The sequence below is a fragment of the Ambystoma mexicanum genome, chromosome 11 (assembly GCF_040938575.1).
Source record: "Ambystoma mexicanum isolate Mex_15411 chromosome 11, UKY_AmexF1_1, whole genome shotgun sequence".
NCBI classification, from domain to species: Eukaryota; Metazoa; Chordata; class Amphibia; order Caudata; family Ambystomatidae; genus Ambystoma; species Ambystoma mexicanum.
In genome coordinates, this window is record NC_090934.1 from 1,295,494,388 (window position 1) to 1,295,520,061 (window position 25,674).

The 25,674-nt window shown below is 49.6% G+C and overlaps 1 protein-coding gene across 3 annotated transcripts in view; it reads left to right on the top strand.

The window, feature by feature from the left end:
• The window catches only part of SECISBP2L (SECIS binding protein 2 like), a 1,017,636-nt gene that overhangs the window by 764,985 nt on the left and 226,977 nt on the right, over positions 1–25,674 (top strand). For all 3 annotated transcript variants that reach the window (XM_069624786.1, XM_069624787.1, XM_069624785.1), the window contains one exon: positions 14,351–14,505. In XM_069624786.1, coding sequence (XP_069480887.1) covers positions 14,351–14,505 — 155 coding nt within the window. The remainder of the gene's footprint in view (positions 1–14,350; positions 14,506–25,674) is intronic.

Here is a 25,674-nt window from a genome sequence, read left to right on the forward strand (position 1 = left end):
GTCACCATTCGCGCTCCAGGTCTCGAAGCGGGTCCCATCACTCCTCGAGATCGAAGCACTCGAAAAGGAGACGCCGAAGATCCCCTTCTTCGTCCTCCTCTTCCTCTGTTTCACCTAAGAGAATCCCTTGCCCCACGAAACAGAGTTCCCGGGCTGAATGGGAGGAATTCCGAAAAAATATGATGAGCGTCTTCGAGAAAGCGGCCTCGACCCCCTCGAAGACTGCCGAGAGCGATGCTCTGGTCGAAAGACCCGAAGGTCCAAAACACCGCGAGTCGCAGTACCCGGCGAAGGAAGCTTCTCGAGCGCGTCACGAACCCTCGAGTAAAGCAAAGACCTCGAATCCTTCTTCGAAGGTTCCGTCGACGAAGGTTCCGTCGACGCTTAGGTCGGTGTCTTCGACGCCGTTGTCGAAAGGACCTTCGACACACGGGTCTGTCGACTCAACGCCATCCTCAACACCGGCGTCGACGCCAAGGAAAGTCACGGTTGCGGCGCATCCAGTGGCTATTCCCAGGTCTTCCATGACGATGTCGTCGAGATTGTTGACATCCTCAAGCAGAATTCCAATTCTATCGAGGACCTCGAGGCCTCCACCTTTGTTTTCGACGCCACGTTCAAAGCCTTAGACGTCGCGACGACATCGACGTTTTCGAGGCCGATTACAACAAGTTTGGCACCCTCTGCCTTTGAGATGGGTTTCACACCCTTTGTGAGTTCAGACCAATTGAGAACAATGTCCTCAATTATGGAAGAGGGAGAACTATCTGACCAAGAAGAGACATTTGAGTTGCAGGGATCTGCAACCCCAGTTCAAGAGGAGTTATCCTCAGAGGAACGCAGATTAAAGGAACTCCATGATTCCTTACATGAGGCAAGTGGTTTAGACACTTCCCCAGAGGTGGAGTTCGCTAGGCCAGACCCGGGGGAGCATGCTGAAACCCCTTATAGAGCCTTAATGGCCAGGATCACAGAATTTATGGGGTGGTCAACACCTTCACAGGCTTTCCAACAGGATGACCTCACAGATATTCTTGATAAAGGTCCACAGGAGGATCCTGTAGTACCTTTTCATAAAGCTCTTCAAAGAAAAATCATGACGAACTGGGAAACCCCAGATGTCGTCCCGACAGTAAATAAAAAACTGTCTACTAAATACAGGGTATCTTCTGCAGACCCGGAGTTTTTGTCCAAACACCCATCCCCAGAAAGTCTGGTGGTACAGGCAGCATCTTCTACTGACATCAAGACTGCTTACCCTACCGTCCCACAGGACAGGGATGATAAAAAATACGATGCTATGGCTAAGAAAGTCTTTTCGGCATGCAGCATGGCGTTAAAATCTATTAATGCTACTTGGACCCTTGCTAGATTTAGCCATACACTTTGGGAGTGTGCTTCTACAGCGGCTGACTGCATCCCGGAGGGAGAAGAAAGGGAGGCGTTCCTAAATATCATAAAGGACGGTAAAGACGCTATGTGCGAATCCCTCCAGACGGGCATTGATTCGGCTGACAGTATCAGCAGAGCAATGGCGGCAAGTACAACAACCAGGAGATTTGCTTGGTTGAGAAAGTCTGGTTTCGCCCCAGATGTGCAAGCCAGGCTCTTGAACATGCCATTTGATGGGGAAAAAGGCGGATGACAGTTTAGAAAAACTGCAAACATCAAAGGCAGCAGCAAAACCCCTAGGCGCTGCAATCCGCCAGACACCTTTTCGTCCCACAGGAACCTCTGCGAGAGGCAAGTCCTTTCGCTTCTACTCCGCATTCGGAAGAGGTAGAGGACGACCGGCTCAAAGGGGACAAAGAAGAACTACCCGAGGTGGACGGGGTAGATATTCAAAAGCCACAGCAACAGCAGGTGCCTCTTTACCATTGGCATCTGCATCAGCCGCCCCAAAACCACTCTGAGGACTTCCCTCACAAGACACCTGTAGGAGGCAGGTTAACTCAACATCTGGCGGAATGGCAGGCTATCAGGTCAGATGCTTGGGCATTGGAAACAGTTGCACAAGGTTACGGCCTGCCTCTCTTACGCATACCTCAGAGTCATCCACCGGGGATCAGCTCTCAAAAAGCTCCAGATCCGCTCCTCTTGCAGGAAATTTTAGACCTGCTAGAGAAAGGTGCCATAGAACCGGTACCTGTAGCAGAGAGGAACAAGGGCTGGTACTGTTAAGAAAGGAAGAAGGCCTTGACTATGGCAAGGGGTAAAGTACACAGAATTGCACAGGGGACAACTTTGGATCTAACAACGTGCATAAAATACCCAAGGCTTGTGTATGTATAAACCCAGGAGTGCAAATAAAGTATTACCAATATACAATAAAGGAATGTAGGGTAAGCACTTAAGACCTCCTTATAACTGAAAGGAAAGTCAGCAAACTCTTTACCCACTATGCTCTTACAGATACTGACGGCGCTAAACCCACGTAGCGGGCAAGCAAGTACAGATTCTGTGAACTGACACTCTGTAAAATACTGAATAAGTAACATTCAAACAGTACTCACGAGGACCGGAAAGACCTCTAGAATGTCAGTAAATTCACGAATCCTGTAGATCAAACAGGAACCCAGAAGGCTGTAAAAGCAAAGTGTTAAAGATAACAAAATACATTAACCCTAGTCAGGGGCAAGTATGAATTGTGATATTAACTTGTGAGGAAAACAAAAGGGGATACACACTGGAACATGTTACAACAACACCCACACCTAATATGCGATGGAAAGTAAATGCTGAAGTGCAATGGAAAATATGGAATGGAATCTGAATAAAGTAGGATCAGGAGCTGGGGAAACGCTTTTACAAAGAAAACCTTTCCCACCCAACCAAGGGAAAAGGCAGTAAACTAATACTACAAAAGTAAGGTTAATGCATCAAGTCTTCAGCAACCAGAACAGCATAAAGAGACAGAACGCTCCGGCAACCTGGGCTGCATCAAATAGAAAAGCACAGAGAAAGGCTGTCTGCAGACAGAGGAAGATAGAAAGGGAAATGCAGAAAGCATAAATCAATTAAGCACATTAATCCGAAATCCAGGACAGAGGAACAAGATACAGGAGCTAAGAACTGGGCACTAAAGCTAGGAACTGGAACTAGGTACAAGGCACAGAAACCAGGAACAAGGAACAGGAGACTAGTCACAACAGGAACACTGCTACAATGACCAGCGCCGGACTGAAGCAAACTGAGGCTTTTAAAGCTGCTAAACGAGCACACCCCTCAGGCGTGCCGCCTGCTGCACCTGCAGCCACAGGTGTTTCCTATCCTCCACCCAGCCTTGTGCTGCAAGGGAGGAGATGAAGCAGTGAGCCAGGCATTCTGGGAAGCAGGAGGTGAAGCAGTGAGCCAAGGCATTCTGGGAAGCCGGAGGTGAAGCAGTGAGCCAAGGCATTCCGGGAAACATAGTCATTTGATTTAAGTAACATGCTGGCTGCCAAAAACCTGGAATGGATCCGGAAGGGAAGTAACTTGGAATATAAGGGTTTAACGTTCCCAATTCATCAGAACACTGTAGCATAGGGTTCGAAGGAAATGTCCAGTAGAGAATAAACCCCAAAACATGCCCCCAAGTGGCCGGAACGGGAGCGAAGGGAGCGAGCCGTGACAGGTACTCCCCTTACTTTCTCATTCCAAAGAAAGACGGAGGACTGAGACCCATCTTGGACTTGCGAGAATTGAACAAATTCCTCAGGAAAGACAAATTCAAGATGGTAACTCTTTCTCAGATCCTTCAGGCCCTTCAGTTCCAGGACTGGTTGGTATCTCTGGACCTTCAGGACGCTTATTTCCATGTGCCAATCCATCTCAAACACAGGAAATACCTGAGGTTCGCAATTGGCAACTCTCATTATCAATTTCGAGTGCTGCCATTTGGGCTGACCTCCGCCCGAGGGTCTTCACCAAGTTAATGTCGGTAGGGGTTGCAAGTCTAAGGAGGGAAGGGATTCACGTCTACCCCTACCTGGACGATTGGTTGATCAGAGCTGTATCTTCTGAACAAGCTCAGATCCAGCTAGATCATGTTTGCCACTCCCTTCACAGACTGGGCTTCTCCCTCAATTTAAAGAAGTCACAAATGATACCATCGCAGAGACTCCAGTTCATCGGAGCGATCCTGGACGCTTCCCTGGGAAAAGCCTCGCCACCAGAGGTGAGGGCTCAAGATATTCTACAGATGGTCACCAAGTTTCAAAATGCCCAACATCTCCCAGCCTTCGACTTTTTGAGGTTGCTAGGCCTCATGGCGTCCTGCATTTTCCTAGTGCCAGAGGCTCGTCTGAGAATTAGATTCTCCAGGGAGAATGACAGATCTTCTTCAGGTTCCCGGCAGGGTGGCTCGAGACCTTCAGTGGTGGGCCTGTCAGGAGAACATTCTGAAAGGAGAGCAGTTTTGGCAACCCTGGCCGGAGATAACAGTAGTCACTGATGCCTCACTCACGGGGTGGGGAGCCCACGCCAATGACTTGACCATCAGCGGTTGTTGGTCTCCATCGGAGTCCAGACTACATATCAACCTGTTAGAGCTGAGGGCCATCAGACTTGCGCTGAAGGCTTTTCTGCCATCTGTACAAGGAAAGAATGTCCTGATAATGACGGACAACACAGTGGCCATGCATTACCTCAACAAAAGAGGAGGCGTAGGATCACTACCTCTGTGCAGAGAGGCGATGCAGCTCTGGTTTTGGGCAATTCAAGAAGGAATCTCTCTATCGGTAGTTCACCTAGCCGGAGAGAAGAACTTGACAGCGGACGCTCTGAGCAGGCAGAGCACAGTCTCCCACGAGTGGGAACTAGATCAGGAAGTCCTTCAAGAGATCTTCGCCCCTTTGGGGAACCCCTCAGGTGGATCTGTTCGCCACCAGTGTCAACAGGAAGTGCGATCTGTTCTGTTCAAGGGTATTTCCCCCGAGAGGAGCTCTGGGAGACGCGTTCATAGTGGACTGGGAGTTTCCGCTCCTGTACGCGTTTCCACTGGTCCCTGTCATTCCTCAAATGATCAGGAGGTTGAGAAGATTCCGGAAAACCATGATCCTAATTGCCCTGGATTGGGCCAGGAGAACGGGGTACCCGGACCTTCTAGACTTGTCCATCTGCCCTCCAATTCGACTTCCACTCAGAGAGAATCTGCTCTCACAGAAGGGAGGTCAGGTTCTCCATCCAGACATCAAAACCCTCAACCTTCACGCTTAGCTTCTGAAAGGCTGAGGTACAAGGATTGGGACCTCCCTGATGACGTTATGGAGGTGTTGCTTTCGGCAAGAAGGCCAGCAACAAAATCTTTATACCGCTGTCGTTGGAACAGATTTTGCAGCTGGTGTAGGGAAAAGAATATCGATCCCTTTTCATGTGGTACACCAATGGTTTTGTCCTTCCTACTTTATTTAGCGAATTCAGGCTTTCAAGTTGGCACCATCAAGGGCTATCTCGCAGCGCTATCCATCTTTAAGCGCACTGCGGAAGAACCATCCTATTTCAAGTTACCCTTGGTAATACAGTTTCTAAAGGGGTTAACTAACGTTTATCCCCCAAGACCATTCCAGGTTCCCCTATGGGATTTAAATTTAGTCCTAACTTTCCTGATGGGCACACCTTTCGAACCACTCCACTCTTGTTCGTTAAGATTTCTTACCCTTAAGACTGTTTTATTAGTAGCACTTAAATCTGCTAGAAGGGTGAGCGAGTTACAAGCTCTTTCTTGTAAACCCCCTCATACAATCTTTCACAAAGACAAAGTTGTTCTGCAAGTGAAGCATAATTTCCTCCCAAAGGTGGTTTCTGAATTTCATATCACAGAGAAGATTACCCTTCCATCTTTCTATCCTCCTCCCCATCCGGGGAAAGAGGAAGAGAGGTTACACAGGCTGGACCCAAGAAGGGCTTTAAGTTTTTACATTGGTAGACTGGCTAGGATAAGACAAGAAGACCAGCTGTTTGTAGGCTACGCAGGTCACAAGATGGGGTTACCGATAACTAAGCAGACCATTTCCAGATGGATCATTTTAGCCATTTTGGAATGTTATAAACTGGCAGGAAAAGAGCCCCCTCAAAATCTTAGGGCTCATTCGACCAGAGGTATCGCAGCTTCATCGGCCCTCAAAAGAGGAGTGCCGGTTAGAGACATATGTGCGGCTGCCACATGGTCGTCTGTCCATACCTTTACACGGTTTTACAACTTGGATTCCTCCTCCAGTCAGGAAACTAGGTTTGGAAGGGCAGTATTGCACTCTATTCATCAATAAGAGGAAGCATGAAGTCAGTACTCCCACCTCCAATAACAGAATACTGCTATGGGAGCCTATCTAAGATAAGGAATACGTCGGAGGACACAATCCCTTCGAAGAACAAGTTACTTCTTACCTTGTAACATTCTTTCGATGGGATGTTCCTCCGACGTATTCCTTATCGACCCTTCCATCCATCCCCGCAGTACTACTTCCCTTGTTGTTGCAGCTTACGCTCCTTCTGGGTGATTAGTCTAGTCCAGAAAGAATTATTGTGGGCTAGAAAACGGAACTGAGCAACGGACACTGCGCGCAGCCTTTATAGGCAGGATGACGTCGACGTCGATACGGCGGCTGTCGAGGGACATCGACTCGGCGGACGTCGACGCGCAGCGCCCTGTAGAGAGAAAACATTTCCGAGCCCAGCAAAGCTGGAAAGAGATATCTAAGATAAGGAATACGTCGGAGGAACATCCTATCGAAAGAAAGTTACAAGGTAAGAAGTAACTTGTTCTTTCCTCTCCTTCCCCCAGAAGCTCACTGTCTTCAGCGCTCTGGTTCTCTCTAGGCTGGGCTACTACAACCGCCTCTCTCTAAATCTGCCTGCTTCTACTCTCTGCTCTCTGCAACTCATCCAAAACAGGACTTCAAGACTTGTCCTTGGCCTCAAGCCCAGGGATCGTATCTCTCCAGGACTAAAATCTCTGCACTGGCTCGCAGTGGCTGCGAGGATTAATTTCAAAACCCTCTGCATTGTGCACATGGCCTTCTTAGGTCTGGGGTCTCAATACTTTCAACTCTCTCTTCCTAAATATCTTCCTTCTCGAGCTCTTTGCTCATCCGCCTCCAACATCTCTCAGGATCAGTTGCTTCTCCAAGAAATTAGTTGGTGGTAGATCTCATTCTTCGGCTGGGGCCTCCCTCTGGAACAGCCTCCCTGCCTCTCTGAAACTTGAGGAGAACCATCTCTGGTTCCGCAAGCACCTCAAAACCTTCCTCTTTGCTTCTGCTTTATCTCCTCCTCTCCCCTGCTGAACTCCTGGCTGAAACTGAAACTGCACTGGCCATCTGGCTACCCTCTGAACTCGGGCCCAGGTCCCCTCCCCTGCCAGTTGCACACCTGCACTGCTTCCCTGGCAACCCCCGCACTTCAGGGTTGTTTTCGGTATCCCTAACGTCCCCCACCAGCACTTGACACTTGTTGTCTGCACCTTTTACTTATTGCTATTATTTATTTATTCTATTTATTCATGTACTGCACTGCCCACTCCCCCTCCCCTCTGCACTTTTCCCCTTACCCATTTCCTGCACTTGCGCGATCTCAATGTCACCTGGCCTAGTAAGATCGTTGTCCGTCTTCCCGCTGTTCCCCCCTCCCTTGCCTCTTCGCGCCTTCAAACACTTGTGTATAGGCACGTTATAAATGCCATATCGTATCTTATAATATCATATCAATCTCTGTACAGGCTTTGTACCTCCCGGCCCATACTGGTCCCCGCACTTCTCCCTATTACCTGGTATACACCGTGATGCGCGGCCGGTTCTTACTTGGGTCCTTCTCCTGCTCGGAGTGCTGAAAGGGCTTCTCAGCATCTGTTCCTTTGCCTTGCAGATCTCCTATCCAGCCCTCGGAGTGACGGTATGAACGCTTCTTGCGTCTCTGTCACCGTCTGCCAGCTTCCTGTTACCATCTGGATGCCGTTGGTTTAAGGAGTCACATTGTCCTCTTCACTCTGGGAGCGGACTGCTCGCGGCTCCATAATGGCCTTCTCTGTGTTCCCTTCGTATTTCCGGGCCTCACAGTCTCTTGTTCTGGTTGGCTGTGTCTCTCTGACAGGCAGCCCTTCTTTGGTCTTTATCGCGTAAGCGGGGCCACGCCTGCGTGGAAGTCTGTAGTTCCTTCTTAGTATTGTTCTTCATTGCTCCTGTCCCACCTCGTCCCTGTACTTGGATTAGCTACGTTCTGGATGTTCTTCTTCGTCTCAGTACTTTCCAGGACCTTGAGGCAGTCTACTTTACAACAACACATTGGCCGAGTCTCTACAAAGAGATTACCAGAGGAAGAAGAGGCTAGAGTGTGTGGGGGTGTGATGTTCCCATAAGGGCTGCACCCTAGATGGTCATCCTTCTTCCTAGGGGGTGTTCCTCCCCATGAGAACCTTCCTCATTATATCACTCCCAGGGGCACTAGCTGGTGGTAGCTCACCTCCATGGCCTCATGGGAAGGGGATCCCCCTGGGAGAAGTGACATCTGAGTCATCACAATAGCTTAACATTGTCTATAATGGACCACCATAACAATAATAAACTCCAAAACATAGTACAAGGTGTCTGAAATTAATGGTGGCTAACGCACCTGCCAAGAAAGTGAAGCCAAACCTCTCTAAAGGTAGGTAACGTGGACTGAGCGGCAAGGCGTGTTAGGCAGAATCCTGTGCAGTTCCCTTGGGGAACACTGCAAAAAGATTAAGACTACAGGAGTAAGCAGTAAACCCAACTTGGTAGCAGTCTGCACCACCCAGATTTACCTGGTAGCTGTGGCTGAGCAGTCAGACTTCTCTCAAGAAGAGTAGGGCAGTATACATAGTATACACAATAGGGCCAAAACACAGTAGAGCAAACAAACACTGACCAGAGCTTTGTATAAAAAGTATATAGTTATTTATTTAAAACACACTTTAGGTAATACACTAGCACTCTCAATTAAAAGTAATTTAAAACACAGTCAGGTAAGTAAACACACCTCCCTTGTTAACTATCGGACAAGTCAGGGTTAAAGCACAACTATTTGTTAAGACAGAAGTGAGAGCTTAACCTAGATGGCACTCCAATAGTTTAGGTTAAAAAGGGAGAGAAAAGGCAGAGCATAAAATAACAGTTCCCAACACGTTTAGAGTTCAGAGCAAGGGAAGAAAGGCAGGTTATACTGTAGAGCCAAAGTTCATAGGCCAGGCCCACTTTAAATGGAGCAAAGCGAAATGTGCCCAGGATCACACGGTTTAAAGTGCACTGAAAGTCTTTGCAGAATGTTCAAAAGAGTTTGGGGTGATTCAAAAGATATAGTTAGGCGGCCTGGAGCCAACCCAGTTTAGAAGCCAAGGTTTTAAGGGTCACCTTTAGCAATCTGTAGAAAGGGAGGCCAGGCAGGACACTGTACTTTAAAGAGAAAGGAAGCTCCAGCGGGGGCAGTTGTTCCTGGCAGTGGTTGAAGTTCGTGGTTCCGACCAGGGGAAGAGAAGATCTCGTCGAGGAGGAAACGTGGAGTCGTTGCATTGCACAGGGATGAAACCAGGCGCGGAGTTAGAATCGAGTTCTGGCAAAAAGACCCAACCGGTGATTTAATATTAAATAAATAAACCGGCGGTATCTTTAACAATTCACCAAAAAGTGGTGCGTTTAAAATCAATGAAAAAATCCCATAGAGAATATTCCGGTGGAATATTTCGCGTGATAACCACTGCCACCAGCCAGAAACTCGACAAGGGGGGACTGGACAGTGCCCCCTTGAAAACAGACCCAGGGGCAATCGAATTACCCCTTTCCAGTACTTCCAAAATATGATGGTTTGTACTGGTTCTGTTCACAATTTTGGACTAGTAAAGCCAATGGTGACTTTACATGCCCTGGGAGACAGTAGTCAGTCCCAGGGTATGGAGTCTATGTTTGGGGGTTACTGTGACACCCCTGTGGTACTGCACTGAGGGTCTGTGTACCACACATACAGAAAAACAGATGATACCCTATGGAGTAAAAAGAAAGCCCATAAGCACCTAACAGGTCAAAGACATACCTCAAATCAAGCCTAAGAGTGGGAGTAAAAGAGTGTCACTCTTAGCACGAGAAAAAAACAAACCCAAAAATCCAGCAAAGCTGCTGGGGGGACTCACTAGGTTTGGGAAATTAGCCTTATAAGAGAATTCTCCCTAACAAGGCTTAACTCTCAGGTAGATGTAGCGGGTGGACTTCAATGTACAATTAGTCCACACCCTCATATCTTAAATATGCTACACTCATGTACTGAGAAAAATAGATACTTTATAGTCGCACATAGAAATGTATCAGGTCAAAATAAGTACTTATTGTATAGTGCACTTTATTAGAAAGATGCACAGGATATTGTAAAAAAAAAACAGTAATGGTCTTAAAGGGCACTCCTTACCCCACTGCCTAGATGTGGGTCCACAACCACAGGTAAGCACCAAAAATAAATGAACAAGGTGTGGGGAGAACAAGAGAAACACAAAAACGAACAAGCAGGTAAAGCTCCCTACGGGCCTGCACAGTTTTCTACTGTGTGCTAAAGACACTTCCCACCCCTGTTTTATGTGGAAGGCCCTAGACCTGGTGGTCAGCAACTAACACATATAGGTAGGGGATAGGAGAGAAAGGGACATTTAACCAACAGGAAAAATATTCAAAATTTCCTTAAGGCCTACACAGACACTCAACATTAATTTGGACCCTCTGAGGCACGGCTCTGCAATCTTTCGCTCTCCAGATGTTTTGGACTACAATTCCCATTAGCCTTAGCCAGCATAGTCAATGATGAGGGATCATGAAAGTTGTAGTCCAAATCAATTGGAGAGCTCTAAGTTGCTGACCCCAGCCCAAAAGCATAGGATGAAAAGTACTACACTTTCACACATGATAATCAGTCATAGAGCCAAGATCAGCAACCTGGGGCTCTCCTAATGTTATGGACTACAACTCCCATGATCCCTCACAATTGACAGTGCTGGATAGGGCTGACTGGGGCTGTGGTCAAAGTATCTGAAGTGGAAAAGTTTGCAGATCAGCCAGATGAGGTTGGAAACATTTTACAACCATATACAGAGGCTTACAAACATTAAGAATATTACCTCAGCAATAGATTTCAGGGAAAAATATTTACGTTGACACCAGAAGTAGCTTCAGTGTTTTGTATTTACATTTTATTAAAGTATTTACAATATAGCAAAACAAACAGGACTGGTAAAAAGAATACAGTACAAATTAATTTACGTCGGGTCCAAGAACCTACCCCAAATTTCTTAAGACGTTTTGCAAAGATCTTCAACCCAAATCGACTGAGGGAAGTTGACATTCTTCCAATCTCGCAAGATGATTTTCTTATCAGAGAGTGAGTTAGCTGCAGTGTTAAAATACATTCAATAACATTCACCATTTGAGAAATGCAGAGCATGACTGCATCACATTCAGAGGTAAGTGATACATTTCTAGTTCTTTGCCCAGAACTCACTGAACAGCCTGTGGATACTGGGAAAATGTCCAGGGACAGGTTAGTACCCCTCCGAGAACATTTAGGAGAGTTTGAGTACATGTTTACATTTCCGTAGGAATCAATGGGAGGAAAGTTAATGACCCATCCACTTTCATGAAGGTAGGTCATTTCTATACCACAGGTACAAAGAACCCCCGGGAAGACCAGAAGGAACACCAAAGTAGAGATGCAAAGGTTGATAAATGACCCAGGAGCCCCAGAGGTAGATACAGCAGAGCAGGAAGACCCCCTATGGATGTCTAGGAGAAACCTTTGGGGCAGTGTTGCTCAAGTCCACCTATGGTAGAACTGAAGAAGACTCCCTCTTAGGTGTACAGGGCCCCAATTCTTAGGTTTGGCCTGAACTACCCAAAAGATTTGGTAGCTATGGTCGAACAGCGAGGCTTACTCTAGGAGAGAGAAGGGCTGTAGTTGAGTACAAAGACCTTTTGAGCACGTTTAAAGTCAAGGAAACTCAGACTGTAGTTGTATAAAACATATGTTTATTTATTATATATACTAGGACAATGTTAAAATCACTACAGTTCAGGTAAGTAAAAAAGGTTAACACAGATAGATAAATACATAAGATATTTGGTGTTGCAATGCTCAGTTCAATACTAGACCTTTTAGAGGATGAGCAGGTAAATAGAGAGTAGCTTTAAGATAGCACATCATTCATCAACCAACATTTACTGAATTAGCAATACTGGCAGGTAGGCAACGTTTAGGAAAGCCTTACTTTGGAAGTCCAACCCTATCTGGGGAATGAGTGCTTCAAAAAGTCAGGTGGGTACACTGGGGATCAGTGACCCTTGGGCAGCAGAACAAAGGAAGGCAGGCACTGTCACATATCAGATGAAGCTTTCTCGTAACAAGTGAGTAATGGAATTGGATTCAAAGGGTTCAGGGGGACTGGATAGGCCACCTGAAGGATTTCAGTCTCTCGGACAGATGTCCTTAGGCCCGGGGAAACATGGTTTGGTCACCCAACCCAGCGTGGCTCCGGAAGCTCAGGAGAAGCGAACAGCAACACAACAACAGCCTAGGTAAGTATCCAGGAGTCAGACAGTACCTTCTATGATGAGACAGCAGCTCTGGTTCTGGTCTCTGGCCTTGGTGGTTGGAGGAGGAACTTTCGGCGGGAGCAGGTGGTCAGACTCGGTCACAGGGATGCCCAGCAGACTATCTTCGTGGCACTTGGTTGTCGAGACTTCTGAAGGGACTTCTACAATCTGGATGGAGTCTTTGTAGGACCAGACAGATGCCCACAAGTTTGCAGCTGGAATTACGCTTGATGAGACCATGCACCGCAGCAGTGCCAGAGGTCCCAGGGTATTTGGGTTTTGCAGGCCTGGAAGGTCGCAGCACTTCGTTGGATGGCTCAAATTGCAGATGGTCTCGAGACTGGTTAGGCCCACCAGTCCAGGGAAGGAAGTTGTCCAGTCTGGATCTTTCCCGTCGCACAGCAGAGAGGGCTGAAGCAGCAGCGCTCATTAAATCATCTTTGGCGGTCACTGGAGATCGCTGGAGGCGTCCTCTTTTCTTTTTCTTCTGAATGGATCTTCCAGTGGTGGACTCTGGCTTCAGCATCAAGACCCTCGCCTTTTATGCAGGAACCCAGCCAATCAGCATGCATGCAACATTCAAACTTTAGGTGGCTGTCTCAAAGAGACAGGCAGGCACCCGGTCAGAACTTGATCTAAGCAGACATACCTGAGGACAAAGACCTGAGGCGTTTTTTCGGTGTCCTCCCAGACACACTGACGCCCCCATGCAGGCTTTACAACGGGAGCCAGTGGAAGACAAAGGAGTGAGCTGGACTCTTGTGCACTGTGATAAGGTGCTGACTTGTGGGCAGTCCACCAATCACTAGAGGCGACTGGGGCAAATGGTCATATGACCAACCACACTGGTTGATCAGTGGGACTGCCACTCAACCTACACCACCCACTGTCACAGGAAGCGAGAGTGGAGAGGGTGGGTAATCAGACTGGCCAAAACAAGTTTAAACTAATGTGGAGGCTGCCGGTGTGGGGCATACAAAGAGCCCACATGGGCAGAATGGCCATTTTACGGCCAACTCATGGTTGTCCTGAACAAAAAGCCCTAAACTTCAAAATGGCCCTTAGCAGAATAAAAAATTATGCTGGTGCCCAAATGACTATCAAATAAGCACATTACGCTACCAGTGCGGTAAAATGACTTGTACACTTGGTGAAGCTTAAACTGAAGTACAGCTTCCACCAAACTATGCCCTAAACCATATGAAAGTTGATTGAATTGCCCTAGGACAAAAATGGGGGACTGGGTGCCCTATGACGTTCCAATAATATATACCTGAAGGAAAAGAGGGTCTTAATGGGGCAGGGGACTTCAGGAGACGTCCCTCTGGCAATCAATAAGAGGAGGATCCAACAAATAAAGGGGAATAAGCTCAAAGTTGAGGGGCCTAAAAAGTGGCCCTAGAATCTCCAAACAAAGGAATTCTGTCTTAACACAGTGCATACAAGTATGGTACTGACACCTAACTGAATAGTGCCCACTTGCGCATAGCTTGTAAGAATTAAAGAATAATTGAGCCCCTCCAGTATTCAAAATGTAGACCTGCCGGTTGCATACACATTTCTGCCGCAGATGTATGACTCTAGTGAGATATATGACTTGCACCAGATGTCCCATTACATCCTCTTAAACAGCTACTTTAACCTAATATGCATATCAAAAGAATTCTACGAAGCTTCAAACGTTGTTGTTTGCTTTTAATGTGTGACTTTTGATGTTCTAGCTTTGTATTTATGTACTATAAAAATGAAATAGTTATGTTAACATATATTCATAGCATGTGCATATTTTGCCATAGGTGGATTGGATGAGGCACTGTACAATGTTATAGCCATGGCACGGGAGCAGGAAATCCCTTTCATCTTTGCACTTGGACGGAAAGCACTTGGTCGCTGTGTAAATAAGCTGGTCCCGGTTAGTGTAGTTGGAATATTCAACTACATTGGTGCTGATGTAAGTACATATTTTGAAATTGTAAGCGTCTGAAAGTCTGAATTTTTAAAGCCTTTTTTTTTTTTTACTTTCCGATTGGATATAATGAATGTTAACATCTTCACACTTTGTGGCGTGCTGTACCTCCACAGTGGTCCAGGGTTCTGCAAATATTTGAATGAACATTTTAAGCATGCACAGATCTCTTTTCTCATGACATGTGCATGGACTGCTTAAACCCCAACACCGTCAAGTGATTCCCCAATTTTAAAGATGCATATATACAAAAATTGTGCTTGGTGACGGTAGCGTCTTATCCTACTGATCCTTTGGATGCCTTTAGAGTCATCGCTACTGCTTCCAGGTCTACTTCCTGAATATTGTTTACTGAGGAAAATTAGAATAAGGAAAGACATGCCACAGAACATCGTCCCTCCTCTTCAGCGATGCAGTTGTGGTTTTCCCTGCACCCAAGTCCTTTTCTAACTTTGCTTACCACTGGGCGTCATTTTCATAGATTGTTCTTGCTCTGTGTATTTTTGTTTTTTCAGCAGTCCATGCTATTGTCCAAGACCCCTGAGGTACGAGTCTTGCCCCAGCCTCTAACAAGTGGGCCCTTAAGCTAATGAAGTTGGGCCCAGTGCACTGTGGACATTTACATATTTTTTGCGGGCCTTACCCGTTCAGGCACAAACCCTGTCTATGCCTCTGCTTTGATTGATTGAAGTCATCCTTTTGTAACACATTTGTTGATTTTATTTGTTTTGTATATTGAGACTTCTTTTCAGGGCCTACAGATGACACATTGACCTGTCACCTGTGGTCCATTGCCATTCCCCGGGAACGTTCCCAGTCCTGTTTCTGGAAGAGAGGGAAAGGGTGGAGAGTGGGTAGGGCGACTTTGTTATGGTTAAGAAATGCAGCATATCTGTTGACCATCCATACAAATTCTAAGTAGTCTTTTTTTGATCCTTCTCTGCTTTGTGACATCTGAAAATTATGAAAGACCAGGACATACACTGAGAAACCTACTAGAGACTGGCAATATCCAGAAAGGAGTATGGGTGTGTGTGAGGTGGGACCGACATGGAAGGGCATATAGGACACCCGGGGGTCGTGGCAGTTGGCCGCGAGGGGCAAAATACACACACATCCCACCGGTCCTTACCTGTGTTCACCGAGGCCGGCGTCAGGAGTTGTAGCCCATGGTCAGGGCTGGAGACAGCGAACCGACAGGAGATGCGGGCAGCCGCGGAGCATAGACCCACACAGCCCGGCGAGCTCCTCTCGCCGCCGGGAAGGATACGGAGAGAGAGGCGGCTTGTTCGGCGAGGCGCACAAACAACACGAGAACATTACCAGGCTCACAGATGCTGTGGCTAGCTCCAGGAACCAACCCATAGTGCCATCCACACTGCTCCAGAAGTATAAGGAAGGGGAAGATCCATCCTTTTTCTTCACCAGCTTTGAAAGAATTGCGAGAAATGCGCAATGGCCACCTGAGCGTTGGTGACAGTATGTTGCTCCTTTGTTATCTGGAGTAATGCAGGGAGCATATCAGGCGGTGAACCCCAATGGCAACACTCCATATGGGGAAATCAAGGCGGCCGTACTGGACCGTTTAGGCCTGGATGAGGAGGCCTACCCTATCCAGTTAAGGGACACCAAGCTAAGGAGTGGACAAAGTCCCAGGCAGTTATATTACCGCAGCAAGGATCTGACGGAGAAATGGATGCAGCACGTACACCAGCCAACCAACCACTCCTGGACAAAATAATATTGGAACAGTTCATCGAAGCCTTGCCAGGCCTGATGCAAAGATGGGTTAGGCAACACCAGAGGCCTACATTAGCGGAAGCCGTGTACATTGCGTCGGCTTACCAAAAGGCCGGATATAGCCGGTTTCCACAACTATTACCCCAGGAAGGATGACCTCATCCAGCATAGAACATCCGGTACAAAAGGGCCCAAGAGTGACACACACCAGATGGAAGCAACCAGACGAAGCCATAAGGAAACCAGAAGAAAGGAAACCTGGATATGAGGAGAAACAGTCTCCTATGTTCCCAGGGTTTCGACAGCCCCAATGCTTTGAATGCAGTGAATGGGGCCACATTGCCCGATTCTGCCCCAGAAGGAAGATGACAGAGCCTATGGAACTTGGCTATATGAAACCTCATCCGGAAGAACCCAGCCCGGGCCCCTACATCATGGATATAAGGGTGGATGGACGGCCAACTCGGGCGCTGCTGGACAGTGGAAGTAGACAAACAGCCAAATCTCCAACAGTGAGTAATACCCCTAATTTATCTAACATTTCTATACCGATAAAGTGTATACATGGGGACGTAAAATCATACCCAGTGAAGGAGATACAGATAGAGATGAACCACGAAACCACTCAGTTAAAGGCTGCCGTCCTTCCTGCCCTACCCACCTCGGTGGTCCTAGGAACAGATCTGCCTCACTTTGATAAAGCACTGGAAGCCCTAGATGAGGAAAGAGGGATAAGATACAACAACAAAGCCACGAAGTTGGGGGACTCCAGAAACCCTCCCGGATATAAAAGATGGAATAGATTAGAGTGGTGCCAAGCCAGTTACATGACCCGGCCCATCGATTGGAAACCCGAAGATCATGAAGATTCCCTAAGGGGGGAAACCCTGACAGATACCACCCTTCGGGTAGCACGTGAGTGAGCGGCTAATGAGAAGGATCCAGACGTAACGAAAGGACCTGGCTTCCTGTTTTGTCATGGGCTTTTGTACCAAAAATACAAGGCGGATGATGGGAACGTAAAGGAACAACTGGTATTACAGAAACCACATAGGATAGTCATAATGCAGCTGGCACATAACCACCCCTAGGGTGGACATATGGCCTCCCTGAAAACACAGCAGAACATCCTGAGACGGTTGTACTGGCCAGGCATATATGGTGAAGTAGCCTGGTTCTGTAAGGCGTGCCCCACTTGCCAGCTAACCTTTGCCGTTTTACCAGCAAAGGCCCCTTCGTAGAAGATGCCCCTTTTTAATGTACCCTTCCAACCGATAGGCATGGACATTGTTGTACCAATAGAACCCGCATCCCGAGGATACAAGTATCTACTAGTCATCGTTGACTATGCTCCGCGGTATCCAGAGGCGTTCCCCTTGAAGGGAACATCAGCCCAACAATTATGTGACCAGCTCATTCCCTTCTTCGCAAAAGAGTGGGGTTACCCTCAGAAGTCATTACCGACCAAGGGACCAATTTCATGTCCACCTTACTTCGGCAGGTATGCGAGAGACTGCAGATTCATCAGTTGCGCACCTCAGTATACTATCCCCAGACCGATGGCCTAGTCGAAAGATACAACAAGACGATCAAGAAAATGATACGAAGAGTAACCGGACCGGATTAGAAAAACTGGGAACGCATATTGCCCTTGGTCTTGATGGTATTACGGGACACCCCACAGTCATCTACAGGCTTTTCTCCATTTGACCTCCTTTTCGGAAGACAACCCCGAACCATATTGGATCTCGTAAAGGAGGAATGGGAGACATCTGATGAGATTTCATTAACTGAGTTCACTGAAGAGTTAAAAGAACATCTGACCGCACTCCGTTCAATGGCCGAGACAAATCTAGGACAAGCCCAATTAAACCAAGAGAAAACCTACAACAAAGGAAGTCGGATGAGAACATTCAAAATAGGGGACCAAGTACTAATCCTCCTACCCACCAGTACTAACAAACTACAGGCCAGATGGAGAGGTCTTTATGAAGTTAAGGAGGTCCTCAGCCCTGTGACGTATCGGATCCACCAACCCCGACCGAGCAACACCAACAAGGTATATCATGTGAACCTGCTAAAGGTATGCACCACGTCTCTATTAGCTGCAACGATGGACACCAGTGAAGATGGCTCAGAACAGAACGTGAATCGTGAACGGACAAGCTGGAAGATGTTCAATGGGGAAACATCTTGACACCTTCCATGAAATCAGAACTTTTGACCAGATTGCCACCCTATGAAAATGCATTCTCAGCCTTACCAGGAAGAACCGATCTAATCGATCATGAGATCAAAACCGATCCCGGACAGACTGTCAGGCTAAGGCCCTATCGTATTCCAGAAACAATAAGGCTAGTTATCATAAACGAGGTGGAAGACCTGCTCAGCATTGATATAATAGAACATTCAGCCAGCTCATGGTCCTCCCCGATAGTACTGGTACCAAAGCCGAACGGTACGATTAGGTTTTGTATGGACTACCGACAGTTAAATTCGATTTCCAGTTACGAAGCATATCTCATGCCACGGATGGACGAGCTGTTGGAGAGGCTCGGATCCGCCAACTTCCTAAGTACGCTAGACTTAACCAAAGGCTATTGGTAAATCCCCTTGAAAACCACAGACCGGGAAAAGACTGCCTTTACAACTCCCCAAGGTCTATATCAATTTAAGGTTTTGCCATTTGGTCTACACGGTGCCCCAGCTACCTTCCAAAGACTGATGGACGTCGTACTACGTCCCCATGAGAAGTATGCTGCGGCTTACTTGGACGACATTGTTGTGTATAGCACGACCTGGAGGGACCATCTACACCGCTTGGAACAGGTGGTAACTGAGTTATATAAGGCAGGCCTACACATCAATCCGAAGAAAACCGTAATGGGTGCACATGAAAGAAAATATTTGGGACACCTAGTAGGTGGAGGCACGTTACGACCCGATTTTCAAAGATCAGAGCCATTCACGAGATCCCAACACCAACTACTAAAAAGCAAATCCGAGCCTTTTTGGGTTTCATTGGCTACTACCGAAGGTTTATTACTGATTTCTCCATGGTGGCAGCTCCCTTAACCGATGCTTTAAGAAATAAAGGGTCTCCTGATCTAACAAAAAATACTGCGGCTTTGGAAGCTATCGATGTCCTGAAAGAAAGAATCACCTCGAACCCAGTACTTCGGTGCCCCGACTTCCGTAACCATTTTTCTCCAGCATGGGGTCTGGCATGAATATTCCCTGTCGTCAGGCTGGGAATCCTCGGTAAAGAAAAATCAGTATCAGTTTCGTTTCTGATCTGACTTTCGTAGTAGTAACCAATCACTGATCTCTGCGTCATACTGACCACAGCCAATGACTGCCCTCTCCCTAAGCCCCGCCTCTGGCAGCCATCCTCAGATTTTTACCGCACGTTCAAGTGTTGGGATCCTCATGCTATTGCTCTCGAGCTTTAGTGCGTTTTCGCGCTTTTTTATAGGAAAATTCTCTCTTTTTTTGGTCAAAAGAGCCTCAAGCTCCACCGTTTCTAAATCCGATCAACGGGGACCTGTGTCGGATTCTTCAGCACCCCTCAAGGGTGAAGATTTCGTCGAGCCACGCTTTTGGAGGACTCCAGAAGTTTCTCAGGCCCATCTCGGACATGGCCCAGGAGAAGGGAAGCTCGACGTCCGGAAAGCTGTTCAGGGTCTGCCCTGCATGCCAGCTTCAGAATGTCTTCAAGGAGGACGAACACTCCCACACCCTTTGCCTCTACTGCCTGCATGAGGACAAGACGCACGTGGAGAAGGACTGCGTTTTGCGGGAACATGTCGGAGCGGACCATGAAGGACCGCCATTTGCGTCTCGCCAACTGGCTGGAAGGGAAGAGCCCGTCAGGCGAGAAAAAGAAGAAGTCGTCTGAGCGGTCTTTTAAGACCTTTGAGGGCGCCCCGGCGACAGGGGCCCAACAGAAGGCCAAGCACCGCGAGTCCGCGAGCACCGGGAGCGCCGAACGGTCGGGCTCTTCGGTTGCCAGGCAGGGCGGAACCTCCCCGGTGCCATCGACCACGAGCCAACGCTCTGGCTCAGGTAAGAGGAAGTCCGAGCACCCAGCGAAGCTTCTGGAGAGGCCCCGGTTGAGCTCGAAGGCTCCATCGGATGGGGAGCGAGGCGGTGACCCCCCCCCCCAAGGAGAAGGCAGTGAGCGCACCTAAGGTGGCGAAATCCTTGATCCACCCTGCCAAGGCCTCTATCGAGACAGTCGCGACGGCCCTGGCTCAGCCTGTGGAGGCTACACCATTGGAGGCGACCTCTGGGCCCAGAGTCTCCCTGCCGCCGCGGAGGGAGTCCTCTTTCAAGTCCATCGACAGGACCCCAGTGAAACCTCCGACGGAGAAGAAAAAGGGGGGGCAGGAGGCCATCATGGATTCGGCCTCAACCTCTGAAGAGGAGCTGATCGAAGTCTTAAGCCACGGCATTGGCGTGGAGGAAGACCAGCCCGTCGGGAGGGAGACGACGAGGTTCCTGTCCGCCCGTCGGAACCACCTCAACCAGTGCCGCAAGACAACTCGGCGGCCATTTTGTTGGCTATACAGTCCTTATGCTCGGAGATAAGGACGAGATTGCTGTTACCACCAACGGAGGAACCGCTCCCGACGGGGGACCCGGAGCCAGGCCCTTCGGGGAGCCCTCCTCCTAAGAGAAGAAGGATTCATCCTCCACCTCCTTTTCAACCATCGCGCCCTTCTCAACCCTCCTCCCCGCGCACGACCCGGGGGGATGACACGGGGACGGACACGGCCGCGATGGGTACAGACGGCGAAGTTTACGGCGAGGATCTTCCGTCGTCACCTCCTCCCTGGGCTTCCCCGCCTGACGAGATTGGATCGTTTCATGCCATGATCGCCAGGGCATCCAAGCTTTTCCAGCTCTGCCCGGAGGAGGAGAAGAAGAAGGAAGGCTTCCTTTATCAACGGCGCGAGACCAAGAGGAAGACGGTCCTCGCTGGATGGCTTAAGGCAACGGACTTCCGGCAGGACGTGCAGTCCAGAGTCTTGGACATGCCGTTCGACGGGAACAACCTGTTTGGGAAAACAGTGGACGATTCCCTGCAAGCCATCAAGGCGGGAACGGAGACGGCCCGGGCGCTTGGTGTTCTCCGGCAATGACGGCCGCCCTTTCGGAGCACTGGAGGCAAGCATGGTGCCTCCAAGGGTTCCGGCGGCAGATATTCCACCTACCGTCAAGCGGCCCGTTCGTCGTCATAGGAGGCCTACAGGGGACGAGGCGAGTCGGGCGGACCCCGCTGTCGTCGCCAGGGAGGACAAGGAGGCAAAGCCTCGTCGAAGCAGGATTGAACCGGCGTGCGGGCGGGCCCCCACCGAAGCACCCCGGTGGGAGGCCGGCTGGCAAACTTCGTCGGCGTGTGGGAGTCCATTTCCACCGCCCGTTGGGTGCTGGACTCCCTGGCCCGGGGTCACGCGCTCGAGTTTCTAAAGAAGGCCCGCGCATCCCCCCCGTGGCCAGGAAGGAACATCACGTCCCTCAACTTCTCTTGGAGGTAAAGGCGATGATCAAGAAAGGCGCCATCGAGCTCGTCCCAAAGAGGCTTCGGGGCTCCGGGGTTTACTCACGATACTTCCTCGTGAAGAAGAAGACTGGAGGATGTCGTCCCATCCTGGACCTACGACGACTGAACGAATTCATCAAGGCACAGAAGTTCCGGATGGTCACCCTCCCAACACGTCCTGGGTCAGCTGGAGGAGGGCGATTTCCTGTCGTCGTTGGATTTGGAGGATGCTTACTTCCATATCCCCATCCTAAAGAGACACCGGAAGTTTCTCAGATTCGTGGTCCAAGGGCGGCACTACCAGTTCAGAGCCCTTCCCTTCGGATTGAGGTCGGCACCCAGGGTGTTCACCAAGTGCCTCGCACCGGTGGCGGCGCGGCTGCGCCTGGAGGGGATCCACGTCTACCCCTACCTGGACGACTGGCTCATCCGAGCAAAGACAAGGGAGCTCGCCGCGGAGCACACGGCGAGGACCGTCCAACTACTCACGGAATTGGGATTCTCCATAAACTACGCCAAGTCCCACCTGGTGCCCGCGCAAGACGCACTGTTTCTGGGAGCGAAACTCGACACAGTGGCGCTTCTGGCCTCGCCGTCGGAGGAAAGGACGAGGGCCATCTTGGGCAAGGTGCAGCGGATGCTGGTTGCGGACGCGGCCAAGGTGAGGTCCATCAAATCCCTCCTCGGAATGATGTCTTCTTGCATCTATCTCATCCGCCTGTGCAGGCTTCGGATGCGCCCGTTGCAGGGGTTCCTGGACGCTCGCTGGACTTCCAGACCCCGGGCCACCAGAAGACAGTGACCACGGATGCCTCCCTAGAAGGGTGGGGAGCACACACCGAAAATCTGCACGCGAGAGGCCTTTGGCTTCTGACGGAGAAATCCCTCCATATCAACGTCTTGGAGCTCCGTGCAGTGTTTTGGGCCCTCAGGTCCTTTCTTCCGTCCCTCAAGGGCAAGGTGGTGAGGATCTTCACCGACAACACCACCACCATGTTCTACATCAGGAAGCAGGGCGGTACCTGATCCCCAGCCCTGTCCAAGGAGGCGCAGGATCTGTGGCATTGGGCCGTCACCCAAGGGATGTTTCTGGTGCCGTTTCATCTGGCAGGAATAAAAAACACCATTGCCGACTTGCTCAGCAGGGAGCTGCGCTCGTGCCACGAGTGGGAACTACGACAGGATCTAGTGGACCGCCTCTTCCGACGGTGGGGCACACCCCAGATCGATCTGTTCGCGACGGCGACGAACACCAAGTGCCGGAGGTTCGCCAGCAGGTTTCCCCAGCCGAGGAGCATGGGCGATGCTTTCTCGTTCCCCTGGGAGGGCCAGTTTCTATACGCGTTCCCTCCCTTGCCGTTGCTGATCCGGCTCATCAACCAGCTCAAGAGGTCACGGTGCAGGATGATCCTCGTCGCACCTGTGTGGCCGAGGCAGATATGGTTCCCGGACCTTCTGGACTTGTCAGCGTCCCCGTCGATCAAACTGCCAGTGGACGCGGATCTTCTCTCCAGGGAAGGAGGTGCCATCCTCCATCACGACCCAAAGTCGCTGAACTTGCAGGCCTGGCTCCTGCAGCGCTAGAGTTTGGGGATTACGACATACCGGCCGACTGCAGAGAGATTCTTGCAAAGGCCAGGGCATCCTCAACTCTTAAATGCTACGGACACAAATGGAAGAGGTTCTCTGTCTGGTGCCACGCACAGAAGATTAACCCTCTACGGATTATAGCTCCGCAAGTAATGCCGTACCTACTGATGCTGGCCAAGGCTGGACTAGCGCACGCTTCCATCAAGATTCATCTTGCTGCGATCTCCCGATACACCAGAACCAGGGGACGGACGTCTTTGTGGTCTCATCGTCTGGAGAAAGAATTCATGAAGGGACTGTTCAGATCGTTCCCGCCGGTGAAGGCTCCGGCCCCGGCGTGGGAGCTCAACGTGGTGCTGACCAAGCTCATGGGACCTCCGTTCGAGCCTATGCACTCAGCGTCGTTGAAATTCTTGTCGTGGAAAACAGCGTATTTTGTGGCCATCACCTCCGCACGATGAGTGGGAGAGATCCAGGCCCTTTCCTGCAAGCCCCCGTACTTGACTTTTCACGACACAAGGGTAGTGCTCAGGACGCACCCCTCCTTCATGCCCAAGGTGCCGTCGGACTTCCACCTCAACGAACCCTTGGTGTTGCCTGTTTTCTTCCCGTCGCCTTCGTCGCTGGCTGAAAGGACTTTGCACTCGCTAGATGTGGCTAGAGCGCTGAAGTTCTACGTGGACCGCACGAAGAGTTTTCGGAAGACGTCACAACTTTTTGTGAACTTTGGCCTTGTCAGTCAGGGGAAGGCTCTCTCAAAGGCTTCCATTTCCAGATGGCTCTCCGGCTGTATCATGTACTGTCATCGGTTGGCAAGCCGACCGCTGCCCGGCCGTCCGAGAGCCCATTCCACCAGAACGATCGCAGCTACCACGGCGTTCCTATCTGGTGGGCCCCTGCTGGACATCTGCAGGGCTGCTACGTGGAGGTCGACGCACACCTTCACGAAATTCTACTGCGTCGACCGGGATTCCAGGGAGGAGTCCAGGGTCGGCCAAGCAGTGCTGCGCAACCTGTTCGCCTAAGGTGAGCCTGGTGAGGAGGTAAGAGATGCTTAATGTTGAGTTGTTGTATTGCTTAATGTTGAGCCTGTTGCCACCTCCCGTGGTTGTGCATGTGTGTACTGCTATGTATTCTTTTATTCATGAGCATGTGAATCCATGCCAGACCCCATGCTGGTTACTTACCTGTAACTGTTGTTCTCCAGCATGGGTCTGGCATGGATTCACATGCGAACCCTCCCGCCTACCCCTCTGCGGCTCTTCACTTGGTCATACTGCCACTTCACGTAATACCAAATCTGAGGATGGCTGCCAGAGGCGGGGCTTAGGGAGAGTACAGTCATTGGCTGTGGTCAGTATGACGCAGAGATCAGTGTTTGGTTACTACTACGAAAGTCAGATCAGAAACGAAACTGATAGTGATTTTTCTTTACCGAGAATTCCCAGCCTGACGACGGGGAATATTCATGAGCATGTGAATCCATGCCAGACCCATGCTGGAGAACAACAGTTACAGGTAAGTAACTTGTTCCTTATCTCCAGACGGATGCTTCAAACCACGGACTTGGAGCTGTACTTTCGCAGGAACATGATGGTGAACTTCAACCGGTCTGTGTCATGATGCCTACCCCCAGGCATCTGGACCTAGCCCATCAGCCCCGGAAGCAGGCATCCAGACGTTTATTAAAACCTCAGCAGCCCCGGCTAGGGGCTATCTGGGTTCAGTCCTGGCGACTTAGGCGCCAGGCTCCTAATAGAAATCAGTCCTGGCGCCTAAGGCGCCAGGCTCATTGTCATTACTTACCTCAGGCAGACCATGCTGCAATTGAATCCAGGCCAACGTGAAGCCTGAAGGGGACTATTTTACTACAGGGACTATTTTTTACTCGGGTGTGGTTCTAGGGACTTCTTACCTGGGACTACTTTTTGAGGCTATTTAAACCACGCCCGACCAGCAACACACTCTTCGCGTTATTCTGCATTTCAGCAGCGTAACGCTCACCGTGCCTGCAGCATCCTGTCTTCTGCCACGCCCGCCTCAAACCTGGACATCATCCTAGAAGAAAAGAAGATAAGAACAAGAACTTACCTTCTATTCTTCATCTGTTCCCAAACTCGCCGCACTTCCGAACTGGGAAAAAAGACTTCAGAAATAAAAGCATTGCATCGCAAGCAGTAGCGCCCCGCCATACTTACCAGTCTTCATCTCCACGGTCCAGCGATGCTGCCATCATTTCGTCGCTGCATCTGTGGCACCTGGGAGAGACAAAGGATAAC